Raw genomic sequence first — 14,004 nt, 5'->3', positions numbered from 1 at the left:
ATCCTTTCCTGGGGATGGATTTTTAAATTCACATTTGCAAACACATTCTTCAGTTAAGTTCCAAAAGCTTATTTAAAAAAAAAAGTGAGGGTGTGTGACATTAAAGTATTTGTTTTCATTTCCCTAAAAGAATTTTAGCACACCTAAGACAATAAAAAGAACCTATTTAAAAGTACTGTTGTAACAAGGGAATAGCTGATGGTCCTTTGGCCAAGTATTTATTTAGGAACCACCACTTACAACTCCAGCTGGTATTCCAAAGGGAATAGTTAAAAAAAAAAAAAAAAAAAAAGGAAACATACAACTAATACAATTTCTCTTACTCTTCACTTTTCTTTTTATTATTCAAAAGTCAAATGTTATTTTTAAATCATCCAGCCTCAATTTTGATTTAATGTACCGTCATTTTCCCAAGATATGAAATTTCAGAATCTCTTTGGAATACTAATTTCACGTTTCTAGTTTTAACAAAACTGTTGAAATTTTAAATTCCACTCTATTTCCCTGAATTCTCGAGACAGTTGCTGATGTAAATTTTAATATAAAATATTTAGTCACAAAATAGTATTGCTTTTGTATGCACATAGTTGTAAGATTACTTTGTTTTTGTCAATAAAAACTATACCATCTTTCATAAAACTCTAAACAAATTAAGAACTGTGATGTAGAACAAAAATTACACATGGTAAAACAGGTACCAGCACAACGTTAGGTTATATTACATCAAAAAAAGTTTTAATGGTCCCAAATATATATACTCAACAACTAAGCATACACTCAGGGGAGAAAAAAAATCAAAAACAAAATGAAACAAAAAAAATTATGACACAAATGACCACATCTAGAATTCCACTCAATCTTTAATCAAGTAGGGACAGATCCCCACTTTAAAAAAAAAATCTGCAGTTTGAAGGGCAAAGGGAACAGATAAAAAAGAGGAAACTTTATATTCGCCCCTCCCCCAAAGAGGTTTTCCAAACCTGTTGTAGCTTGACTAAAATGTTCAGAATGTATGATTTTAAAGGCAGGTCTCTTTATACAAAGAAACTGCTGGCATTCTTAACTAGTGAAGAATTATGGCACAAAAGCCTATTCTTCTGAGTCTCAAACATGGTCCGAGAAAGCATATTCTGATTGTAGCAACTGACCAGTCAATCCAGAGTTCCACTTACAAAACCCCTGCCCTGTTGGCTTTTTGTTTCCATTTCCTTCCCTGAGAAAAGGGCAATGTGTGGTCCAGGCTGGAGAGCTCAAAGGCTTAAGTCTTTCCCCTAAATGTATAGTATCCCCTCCTCCTGCTCCTTTGAATTGGCACTTGATGAGCAGAAGTCAAGTGTGCGAGGCTGATCTGGATCAGTCCTTCACAAGAGACCACTGCTTTGTTGTGGATTTTGTAGGGGGGAGGGGTGGAGAACCAGTTTTCTCAACAGGTACTGATCACAGGCCGTTGCCACTATTAGGACTCAAACTTTGCTTTCTTTGACAATGGTAGCGTGTCTTCCTTGTCTTCATCCTCGTCATCATCTTCGTCATCATCGGGATAATCTACCAGACCCACGAGGCCTCCCTGTTCAGAAAGAAGGTTAATTTCTCAAAAACTGTATTTTTAACACATATTTAAAATCTAGATAAAGGATACAGATCCCCCAACCCTGATATACTAAGTGTGGTTATTTCCGGATGGTGAGATTATATGCAAGTGAGAGTCCCTGTATTTTTCTTGTATATTCCATAATAAAATTTAAAAAAATAAAATTTTAAGTTTATAAATTTAGCAAATGAGCCAGGAGATAAAACTTTATCAATTTAGTTAATTACTGTTTGTAAGACTTCATGCATTAGCAAAATCTTGAAAACTACAGCAGATAAGCAGGCCACTAGAAATGAGGACCGATTAGCTGTTAGAAGTTAGGAAGGTGATTCGGCCTTCCCTCCTGGCACCCTTGCAGACCTCTGCCTTCGCCAGAAACCACTGCAGCTCTTCTGTGCGTGTGGCTCTGCAAAAACTCACCACCCCTCTCTGCCCTCAGCCTGCCCCTTCATTGTAGCATTTCTTATATTCACTTATTGGCCTTCAGAGGTTTCGTGCTCATGTCAAAGTAAAAGGAACTGTGTGTGCAGCAGTATATTCCTGGTCTAGAGCAACCAATCCCAAATGCCAGCCTGTTAACTGCTAGTCCAAAGGCAGCAGGACATGGCCAAAATAATTGGTTTTTATTCCGAAATTGTCTTATCCACATTTTTGGTGTTAAAACTATCATCCTTTCTTATATGAAATGGTAATGATAGAGGATGGTTAATTCTGTTTTATAACTCTTCCTTGGCAAAACAGTGTTAGGAGTGTCCAGATATTGAGGTTTTCCCCTACACAAGTCTTTAGATGGGCTTTAATTAGGAAAGTTGGTAAGAAGTAACTTTAAAATTTCTGTAAATGTTCTGACACAAATCTGAACCTGAGTTCTAAAATGCAAATAACCAAAATCATTCATTCAGCTTTTTGTGTTGGTCATAAAAACCTTTCAAAAATTGCTTTGGTTTTCCAGACATTCAGGTAAGTAGGGGGAGAATTATTCTCTCTCATTCACAAAGGTTAGATCAGTTCCAAGAGACCGTACCAAAGGAAATCTCATTCACAATTACTGTTGAGACCTGGTTAAATATGATAGGCCCAGAAGTCAGACTGTACCTTGGTAGTAATAGCTGCCGTCTGAGATGTACTTTTAGGGACAGAGCCAGGAGAGCCTGGAGATCCTGGGGATCCCGGGGAGCCTGGCGAACCAGGCAGATTGGTTGAAGGTGACTGGCTGGTGAGAGAAGTCTTGGTTCCACTAGAGAGGGAAAGCTTGAAACTTGGGCTCTGCCGACCAGAAAGATTCGTTTTCAGAAGCACCTCTTTTTCCTCACTTTCTTTTACTAAAACGAAGAATAGTGTCAATAGTTATAACCCATCCTCCTCTTTTGTAAATCCCCCACCCCCAAACCCCCACCATGAAGTGGCACTAAAACACAACGGACTAGCTTACTCCTTTGCTGGGGAAAAGCACAAGCTCAGTACAGAACTGAGAAGGAACAAAAACCTTCAGTATTCAGTGTCCTTCCCCTTCCTGAAATAATGTATTTCTCCTGAGTCAAGTCAGGTTAAGAAAATTTGGTCCATATTTTCACCCACAGCTATTTTTTTTTTAACCCACAGCTATTAATTCACATTCTAGAAAGCAGCAAAGTCTCTAAAATCTATGTCATGCCAAAGTAGATACTCCTCATTTTGTCAAGAAACACAGAATAAGCCTAGAGTGAGAAAGCCGCCATTTTTTCCTTGCCCAGCTTTCAACATACATTTCTTCCTTTCCATGAATTTACTTATTGGATCCATAATATCATCATCATTTTTAGTTTTGTCAGATGGAGACACGACAGCTTCTCCATCTTCCATGTCATCTTCATCTGTGTTAAACCACATCTCCTCTTCATCTTCTAGTGTTCTGGCATCTCTTCGATATCTATGATTCCTCAAAATGGAACGCATACTAGGAATAAAGAGAAGAAAGTAAATAGACCTGGGGCACCCAGGTGGCTCAGTCAGTTAAGCATCTGCCTTCAGCTCAGGCCATGATCTCAGAGTCGTAGGCTTGAGCCCTGCATGGCTCTCTGCTCAGCAGGAAGTCTGCTTCTCTCTCTCAAAAAAAATCTTAAATAGATTTCGTCCAAAGATGGTCTTCAAGTGGTGCTCCAAATTAAATAGATCAAGGATATTACAGATTTATATACAGAGAGGAGAATGAAAAAACAGACTTTTCACAGAATTAAAAAAAAACACTCCATCATATTTAATGTTAACTAGTAGAATCAAACTATTATGGAAACAGTACTGTTATGGAGCAGTTATTCAACTTGTTAACATTAGAAACAAGTCCTAATTCGTGAACTTTAAAATATCCCCTAAGAAAAAAAAATACATATATCCCCTAAGTATATGAAGTCACATGATTCAAAGCAAATGCTATTTTTATTTTACTTTGAATATATGAAGCCCTGCTGCCACATACCTGTTGGGTTTTGCTTTTATCTAGCTTGATATATGCCTGAGGAGGAATCTAAAGATCCTACTAATACCACATGCACCTTCAGGAAAACATTCACATTGCCTCAGAGAGAAAGCTACAACCACCCCCTCCCCCGGCCAAGCCAAATAATAGGAAACAAGCAAAAAGAGGCACCACCATACAACTTGAATAGGTTAAAAAATGTGGTAATTTACCTGTCAAGTTTGGGATTATCTTGCCTTTCTCTTTGTTGTTCAAATCTCAGTTTCAATCCTTTAAATGTCTGCACATAATCTACATCTTCCAGTGCTTTCCAGTAATTTTCGATTACATGAGCAGTTAATGATTTTATATCTTCCTATAAAAAAGAATTATAATGAAAAATACAATATGAAAAATGTTATTTTAACAAGATGGGAGGCTTAATTGTAGGGAATTCATAAACCTGCCCAAAGTAGTTTAACTTTGTATTATTAACCTATCTTAGAGATAACAAAACAATGAAAACAGGCATAACTAGCTACTCAGCAGTCTCCAATTTTTGATGTATCCCAGAGTTAACCATGGGCCTTCCTAAAATAAATGCCCAGGTCCCACCCCAGATAATTCTTACTCAGGTGAGGGTGAATGTGGGGGTGGGACCAGCACACCACAGTAAGTGCTAGATGGACAGTGGTGAGAGTTGCACAACAGTGTGCATGTCCTTAATGCCAATGAATTGTACACTTAAAAAGGCAAATTTACAGGATAAATATTTTACCATAATTTAAGAAAAGCGTGCCACAAGTAATTCTGATACACACTTGTGGGAGAACCACAAGCCTACTACTATTAGTAAAGAATTGAGTCTGTTATGTGATTGTTCTTTAAAAATAAAGAGGGCAAAGTCCAAAGTCAGAAAACCTCAAAGTTAAAATAATACTCTGTCAGCTGTCATTCTACTTTCTTATAATGAATTAAAGTACCATGACAGGATTAGATCAGTTTTCTTTCAAGCCATCCTACGAGTGATTCACAGCTGCCAAGAGAAGACTGTTTTGGTTTTCATTACTTTGAACTTAATTTCCCACAAGCTGCTTTAAAAATTTTTTTCAAATGTAATCAAGCCAAAAAATACCAATAACACATTCAGTATTCTCAGTTAAAACCGACACTCTAACAAATACAGAACCTACCACTCTAATAAATTCAAACATCTCTATAATGGCAGAGTTCATCAGATTGTAGCGGGATCCATTGTTGAGAAATGCTTTGACTACCGGTTCAAACAAAAAACTTTTCATTATGTAGCGGTTGTAAAACTCATCTTTTAATCCAATAATCTTTCTCTTAAAACGAAGAGCACCTGAAACACAGAGGCATTTATTGTTCAAATTACACACCACACTTCCATATTTCAGACTTATTAAAAAAATAAACCTGCTTAATAAATACAATTCTTCGTGCAGTGATATGTTACTGCTTCCAGAAGTATGAACCTAAAGATAAGGATTGCAAAGCATTGTCAGAAAAATGTATCCAAGAAGTAGCGTATGTCATTATAGAACACAAGTCTTGGAGAGCCAGAAAAATTCTGGAATTTACTAATGACCAAAATGTACTTTACATCTAAAATAAGAGCTAAACTAGGGCTAACCAATGAATTTAACTTCATACTACTGAAGATGAGGAAAGTCTAAATAGATCCTTTTACACACACCTTAAAAACAATAGAAAAACCACTGTTTATTAGGGCAATCCACTGTATAATTTGATCGTTATTTTTGGACACTCTTAACTATTTTGCATTAGAGTTCTGGGTTTATGCCAGTTGGTTTGAGGATGTGTTGGGAGAACACTATAAAAACCCACAAAACTGCATGACCCAAAACTTGCCTTCCCATAGTTTAGAAATAAATTTAGAGGATGTTGCGTTTAAAATGTGGTCCTCTATGCTTATTGCAGCGAGTATGCTTTTTAATTTTTTTTCCTGGTTTTCCTTTTTACAATTAATTAGGCTTTAACTTACAGATTAAAAAGGTATATTTACATCTTGAGGTATGGGGAGTTACTTAAGTCACCATTCGTCAAGATCCAAATATACTCAAACAGCTAGACAAAGCCCTCTTTACCTACATGGAGTTTGTCAGTAAGTTAATGCCCCACTTATTGTAAACAGTTCAAAAAAGCATACTCACTTCATGCAGTCACATCGTCTTCGGTTGGCAAGATTAAATATTGTGTTTGTATTTTGGTTTCTTTGGAGATCATGGAAGTGGCTCGTTAAATTGCCAATTGGTTATTAATCAAGTCCTTCATGAGCAGGTAGCCAGGCAACCATGCTGACACGGTTTCTGGGTGGGAAGGCAGAGGAGTAAAGCAGCTCAATGTTTCTTTAGTTGGCAGAAAAGAGGTCCACAAGTGAATGCCCAATCAGGTACAGTTGGCTATAAACTGCCTTAACAATGCAACTTATTTAAGAGTGTCTCTTTCTAAAATGACACTCTGGGCAGGGAATTTCAAAATAATTTATAGAATAGTAATTGCATTTTTTTAGAAATTGAAACTACTGAATTATTTTCAAATACAGAAGCATGGTGAAATAAGACATTTTAAACAGTAAGAGGCACCTGTGTGTTAAGTCAAAGCCTAACAAGGGTTTATCGTCCCAAAACAATGATTTCAGTGTTTGTTTCTTTTGTGATGGCACTTGACAAAGGAACTAGGGAGGCAGTTCCATTTGTAAGAATAAAAATCAATAGTTTAGAGCTCAGGCCACCTGTTAAATTTTTAGTAATTGAGGCAAGAGCTATTATTTTAAGAGGTGGTATTCCTAACTATGCAGGCTTCGTAGAGACTTGTGTCCTACCATAACACACACTAGCTGAACCCTGTGGGCTGCATGCAGTTCCTGGATAGTGAAGAGACTCCCTTCCTAGAATTCACTAAGGTATGCAGTGGCACCACTATCTCCTTAACAGCAGTTCTGTCCAGAAACTTCTGGTGTCAGACAGAAGGTGGTTCTAATGGTCTTTGTTTCAATCCTCATTTCCATTTGCCCTCACTTATTTATACCCAGAACTGGGTTATTTCCACTCAAACCCTCCCCGCAAAAGAAACCTGCATCAGAAATAGCCAACCACTACTTGCTGTTGAATGAAAGTTGCTTTCAAAAATTTACCAGCGAGTTCTAGGAAGTCAAGTTGCTCAAAGGAAATTAGAGAAAGCTTTTGGAATAGGTCACATTAGCAGAACCTTAGGACTTCCAATGTAAAGTGCACTCTGCTTCCCTTCTTATCTCTAACCTTAACATGCCAGGAATCTTTGGTGCTTCATTTCAACCATCTCTAAAACAAAGTAATTCATCTTTACCTCACACAACATGAGATTTCATGTCACAAGTTGAGACTTTTTGCCTCATATGTAACTTACAATAGCTGAATAAAATTATCTACAATAAAAAAATTTTAATTTCATTCCTGTTGTAGATTTCTGTATTTTTAACAAAAGACCAGACAACATGAATCCTAAAAGGCCAAGGAAGTTAAGACTGTTAAAACTGGTATATGTATATATCTAACCTTAAATAGACCTAAATTTTGAAAGGATCGCTGGTCTCCCCTACAGATCTGATTGTCGTTAAATAGCATAAAAGCATTCTGAGATGCTAAGTCCCCAAACTGTTTACATTTAACCATTCATCATCTGTCGTTCTTATAATAGGGCATCTAAATTAACTTATAAAACTCTCTAATATTCTCAGTGTATAATCTTAGAAGACTGAAAATATCCTAAATCTCCCACTTAGCTCTTTTAGAAATCATTGATCAAAACCTCCTACTGTATGCTCTACAGCCAGTCCTAGAGTATTTGTTCCTAATGACTGGCATCTTCTTCCAGAAACTACTCATGTTCTCAATCTGGGAAGACAGCCACACTGTGAATCATTTGAGAAAGAGTCAGCATTTTCCAAACTAAGTTATCATTAAAACTAACAATAATAAAACATAACTAAAATTTTGCTAGCATGCATAGTTTCCTATAATATATCCTTCCTTCTAATAAATCTCTTCCTAGTTCTCATTAAATTTTAAGAAAATTTCTTTTCTGCAAGCCAAATAATGAGATGAACTGAACTGAAAGCCTTTTCCTTTCCGGACACTCTCCCACTGGACTAGTGTTCTATCTACACCAAACCATTATCATGCTACACTTTTCCCACATTTGTACATCAACTGTGCCTTTAACCAAGAAGGTCACATTCTCCCAGGACCAAGCCACAAACTAATTTACCTCTCTTGTGAAATTTTCCTGCTCTGATTCATTCATGTAGAATAAACTATTTCCACTATGCTTCCAAACACCGCAATATAGCACTTTTGACATTTTCATTTTTACATGACTATCTCCTCCTAACAAAACTCAGAATCCCTTGACAGCTGAGTTTAGATCTTATCGCTTTGTGTTTTCCTTGTACCAGGTATCCAGCATCCTTCATCAAATAGAAGATCTCCTGATTGCAAAAAACTTTTTCTACTAAGGAAACCAAACAGAACTTTCAATCACAATGACATGTCATCAACTATAAGACTCACCTTGATTTGAGAGAGGATAAATGCCTAAAATGCAGAGCTTAAAATTGATAGAATATGGTGTTTAATACATTTCTTGAAATAAAACTTTTTCATTTACTTAGTTTTTCATTCCGTCCTAACCTCCCTTTCCCACACTCGAACAAAACTTTCTGTATGTTAACACGAAAGAAATGTTTGAAATGCTTGGTACAAACACCCTCTAAACTTGGTCGAGGGGCTCTCATTTTTGCTGAAGTAGGTATATAAGGAAAACTGATGTTTAAAACCCCTTCTTTTGCAAGTGCTAAGTTCACAGATATATTAGTACGGCATATCAATAATCCATTTATTTTTGCTATCCTTAGCAGTGTAGGTTGATGCCACAAAGTGCTACCTGTTACCCTTTGGCTGAAAAAGATAACCAAGGTAACATCAACATTCTTGGACAATCAACAGAAAGTAACTGCACTAAATATCTGAAAGTTGGAAAGTGAAAATACACCATGACTACGTGTTTTCTCAGTCCATCCTGCAGTATGTACATTAGCCTGAAAAAACTAAGGCAATTAAAACTGTAACCTGATAGAAAGTTTAATGTTTTTAGAAGGAAAACTACTTCTAATACTATTTTAAAGTTAAAATATTATAGAGCAAATCAACATCAGAAACATCCTTGTAAACAGTGTTTTTAAAATTTTAGGATATTTTTAAAAATCCATTAAATTAAAAAATTGCAAATGAGTTTAAAAAATAGCAAAAATGGACACATATATATGTTCAGGCCTCTAATTAGTGAATGACTGTGATGCCTTCAAACCTACCACCAAAAAACAACCAAACTTACCTATAAAAACCAAAAGGCAGAAGTTACCAGCAGACATTATTTTAGTGAGCCTCTAAGGTACCCCCCAAATTTGGTCAACTTACCACAGAAGGCTGGCTGCTACGTGATCAAGAAAATTCTTAAATAACCTATTTCCAATTCTGAAACATGTTTTACTTCAACAAACTAGGGCCTTAAAAACAGTTTTTAAATTATATATGAATTATATATGAATATTATATATGAAATATATATGAAAATTACATAAATTTTTAAATTATATATAAATTATATATGAAAAACACATATAATCAAGAATGACCTATCTGTTGCTCTAAAAGAGTTGACAAACTTTTCCATTAAATATGGTTTACAAGTACACATTTTAGGCTTTATAGGCCACATATAGCCTCTGTAGTTTGTTTTTAAACAACCCTTTAAAAAAAAAAAAAAAAACCCTAAAAACCACTTTTCATCTTGCAGGTTGTACAAAAATAGAGCACAGGCTGGATCTGGACACTTACGTTTGGCACCTTTGCTCTAAAATATGTGAGATAAAATGTGTTATGGCAAATATATCTCAATAAAATGGAAAAAATATGTGTGCAATTAATGAATGGACCACCTATAGACATTTGTGCTGGGCATTCTGTAACTTCTCTGAATATGTTTTAGGAACTCAGTGCTATCTATCAGTTATAGATTTTCCAAATTACAAAAATGTTCTTCATGATTTAATGTCACAAGAATGCCTAATGTAATGAGGAAGGCAGTACTAAAAATATCACTGAGGTAAAATGATCTTAGGTGCCATTTTAATAATGGAATAGGATACTTATATTTTGTAGATACATATGCTAAGCCCTTTATTGTAGATGAAGAAAGATGCAAATGAGGAAAATTATCTCCAAATGTGGTGAAACTACATCATTGGTGGTGTCCTGTTAGAATCTAGGTCTACTGACTTGATGAAATCAGTGATCTTTTCTTCTGAGGCAATAAAACCCAAAGGTACCAACAACATGATAATAGATAATAAATAATTCTACCAGAAGCAACACTTACATAATGCCAAGAAAGCATGCTTTGAGGCCATGAGAACTAGCACTCTCCGGAGAATGTCCTTATTAATAATGTAGTTCTTTATATGGTAGGTATGGTGCTCCACACAAAATGTTAACAATTCCAGTACAAGTGCCAACAACTGCGCAGTCTGAAAATCATCTAAAAACAAAACACAATTGTATTTGATGACCAGTATTCTTCTCCTTTCTAAATCTAAGTATCCAGGTTCCAACAAAGTAAAATCCTATCAACCCCAAATTTTAAAGTTAAGGAAAAGGGAAAGAGCACCGAATTCCTTCCATGTGCCAAGATCTGCGCTTTACGTTTTCTTGACTCTATGAGAAATTAGTTTCAAAAAAACCCAAGTCTGAATAGGAAGGCAGAGCTGGAACACCGATCTATTAGATCTGCTCTATTCTAAAGTGCAAGAATGCTCTACCATGTCTTAACACATCCCTCGTAAGATATGCACATAGCAACAGGAGATCCGGAAAGATCCCATGTGGTCTGGTGCAATTCCTCCCCTGCCCCTATGATTCCAGTGTTTTGTGGCTCCTTTATTACACAGGATGAACCCACACTGGATTATAATTATTGGCTTACCTTTCTTCCTCCCCAGGCAGCAAGCCTCTGGAAATATTTTACTTACTTTTTTCATTTCCCCCATTTAGTCCCTAAAGATTATAGCACAGTGCCTCCCATATAATGGGTTTTTAATAAATGTTTGAAGAACTTAAATATGTGTGTTTGGAAAGAAGCCTCAAGCTTTACCTAATATGAATACAGTAGATAGGAAAAATGAGTATCATGTTTCCAAGACTTGATTCTAGAATTACAAAAAAGGATAAATTTAACATTTACTTTCTAAGTGGTGTTTTAAGTTATACCATACTGATAATTCATATGACAAACTAATATTCTTGAAATGTCAATAAGGGATTACCCACTGAAGACCCTAAAACTACTTTCTGAATTAAACACACATGTAAGCTAAAGCTAAAGGTATAAAATGCAGAACTAAGAAGAATTCCTATCCTCGACACAAATAAAAAGTTTAATAGTAAGCAGCTTTGTTCTACACATCTGAAGTGCAAATAATTTAAAATTATTTTTTTTCACAATTACTTCCTATTTAATGTATGTAAATACAAATATTACTTTTTAGCAGAATTGGGTTTTTTTGTTTTTTGTTTTTTTTTTTAAATTTTTATTTATGATAGTCACAGAGAGAGAGAGAGAGAGAGAGGCAGAGACACAGGCAGAGGGAGAAGCAGGCTCCATGCACCGGGAGCCCGATGTGGGATTCGATCCCGGATCTCCAGGATCGCGCCCTGGGCCAAAGGCAGGCGCCAAACCGCTGCGCCACCCAGGGATCCCCAGAATTGTTTTTAAATTCTGAAAACGATCTCCTCTTTTACATTTTATCATCTCCAATTATAGCACTTTAAAGAAATTCTACCTTGAACACCTCTTTTGAAAATATATTACACCTCTGTGTAAACCAAATGAATGGCTCAGAATTTTTTTTTAAGACTTATTTATTCATGAGACACACACAGAGAAAGAGAGAGGCAGAGACACAGGCAGAGGGAGAAGCAGGCTCCCTGCAGGGAGCCTGATGCAGGACTTGATCCCAGAACCCTGGGATCATGACCTGAGCCAAAGGCAGATCATGACTCAACCACTGGGCCACCCAGAAACCCCTGGCTTGAACTTTTAAATTTTAAAGACTATTACTTAACATCAATTTTGAGTTTCAGAATTCAAGAACAAAGAACCTCACTACTGACCAGCATTATCTTACCTTTGCTAGGTTTGTCTTCTGTTGTATTTGCCAGTAAGGGAGCAGTGAGGACATGCATACAGTGCTTGTAAAAGAAACCCAGAAATTCAGTCTTCTCTGTTTTCTAAGGATCAAAAATACTTCCATGAATTTTAACTGCATTGGTTCCTCCCAGCAATAAGCAACATAGTAGTATGAAAGAGAGAAAAAGGCCCGTGGCTTACATTGGCAGTAGCTAACATATTCTCTGGGTCAACTAAAGTTCGGAGCAGGCCCATAAGCTGGACTGCCCCTCCAAGTTCAGGATCTGTGTCACAAATCATATGTTCTATAATGAGGTTGATGAGTAAAATATCCTGGTGAGAAAAAGGACACACAGTAAGGATCACTTATTATGAAAATGGAAAAGTGCACACTATGACATGTTACAGCATTATGCCTAGCTCTAGCTGGTTTGTTAACTGCAATCAAAATGAAATGACTAACTTCTTTCATAGGATATATAGCAGAGTTTCCCTAAAGTGTGGTACAGATTCATTTACACTAATACAAAAAAAGAATTTTTTCTCTATTATCATTAAGTCCCTTTGATTACAGCAAAAACAAAGTTAGTTTGGTGCTTAAAGATCTTTATACTTCTTGATAACAAAATCTCCCTTCTGAAGAAAGCTAACGGGCCTTCAGTTTAAGAGAATATATAGCTAGAGTTTATAACATTGTTCTACTTGCGCTGCATTTCTACGAATTCCTTCTATTTATGGCAAATGAGATCTGTATCTGTTTTCCATTTATGGAAATGATAGCGTTTCCATTTAAAATAAATTTAGTTGGTACCCAAATGTGTGAAAATTGGGGGAAACAAGATTATGGTATTTAGATAGCACGGAGCACAGAGAACATATGTATTCTATAGATTCCAAATGTCACAGAAAATTGATTACTAGTTTTCCTGAGGCTCTATGACTGGTGTTCCCGGCCCAGGGAGTAACTACAAACAGAAAGGGATGCAGCAGGGAAATCTCTGCTCTTGTCTGTACATGCAGTGGTAGGATGAACATAAAGACAGACACTGGAAATCAAAAGGCCTACTGCATGTGAGTGAAGTACATCAATGTATGTGCAACTAGTGGGTTCCAGGCCAAGCAAGAATAGCCTTTATTTTTAATTAATACAGGTATTTTGGTTTTCTGGATATGACTACTTTATTAAAGAAAAAGGTGACACAATATTCAACAGTTCAAACTTTTACTTTTCTACATTTAACCTTACACTACAATTAAAAAAGAACCTTAAATACAGAAGTTGCTGGACATTCCACTTCACTTTGACACACATTAAGATTTTTTTTTGTACAAGATAGAAGATCTATCTTCTCATTTTGTAAAAATACAATAGGAATTCTGCATAATTTTTTTTTTCAAAGAGGACACCCCTGCCCCCTATTAATATGCATTTGAGGGCAAATATATCTGTTTATCCTTAAAAGTTACTTGTAAGATTTTGGGGGAAGGAGGGAAAAAAAATGGTATTATTAGTTTAATTCTCTACAACTGAAAGGGAAGAGCACACACATTTGGGGCTGCCATGGACACGTACCATGGTCCAAGAGCATCCTCCATGTTATCAGGACAGAGACCCCCCACGTACTTTAAAACTGGTGTGTGTGTGTGTGTGTGCGTGCAAGACAACAGCTTGTTCCTTATGGTTACAGGCAGTAAAGCAAGCACCCTAAATACT

The 14,004-nt window shown here is 36.3% G+C and overlaps 1 protein-coding gene across 2 annotated transcripts in view; it reads right to left on the bottom strand.

The window, feature by feature from the left end:
* Positions 1 to 319: 319 nt before the first annotated feature.
* The window catches only part of PPP4R3A (protein phosphatase 4 regulatory subunit 3A), a 40,421-nt gene continuing 26,736 nt past the window's right edge, over positions 320 to 14,004 (bottom strand). For both annotated transcript variants that reach the window (XM_041758629.1, XM_041758630.1), the window contains exons 8-15: positions 12,492 to 12,623; positions 12,289 to 12,391; positions 10,485 to 10,643; positions 5,219 to 5,388; positions 4,259 to 4,401; positions 3,337 to 3,527; positions 2,687 to 2,913; positions 320 to 1,567 (exon numbers count right to left, since the gene is read on the bottom strand). In XM_041758629.1, the coding sequence (XP_041614563.1) occupies positions 1,457 to 1,567; positions 2,687 to 2,913; positions 3,337 to 3,527; positions 4,259 to 4,401; positions 5,219 to 5,388; positions 10,485 to 10,643; positions 12,289 to 12,391; positions 12,492 to 12,623 (1,236 nt within the window). In that variant the 3' untranslated portion in view covers positions 320 to 1,456. The remainder of the gene's footprint in view (positions 1,568 to 2,686; positions 2,914 to 3,336; positions 3,528 to 4,258; positions 4,402 to 5,218; positions 5,389 to 10,484; positions 10,644 to 12,288; positions 12,392 to 12,491; positions 12,624 to 14,004) is intronic.

The sequence above is a fragment of the Vulpes lagopus genome, chromosome 6 (genome assembly GCF_018345385.1).
Source record: "Vulpes lagopus strain Blue_001 chromosome 6, ASM1834538v1, whole genome shotgun sequence".
In the NCBI taxonomy this organism is placed as follows: Eukaryota; Metazoa; Chordata; class Mammalia; order Carnivora; family Canidae; genus Vulpes; species Vulpes lagopus.
This window is presented reverse-complemented; position numbering and strand designations above follow the sequence as displayed.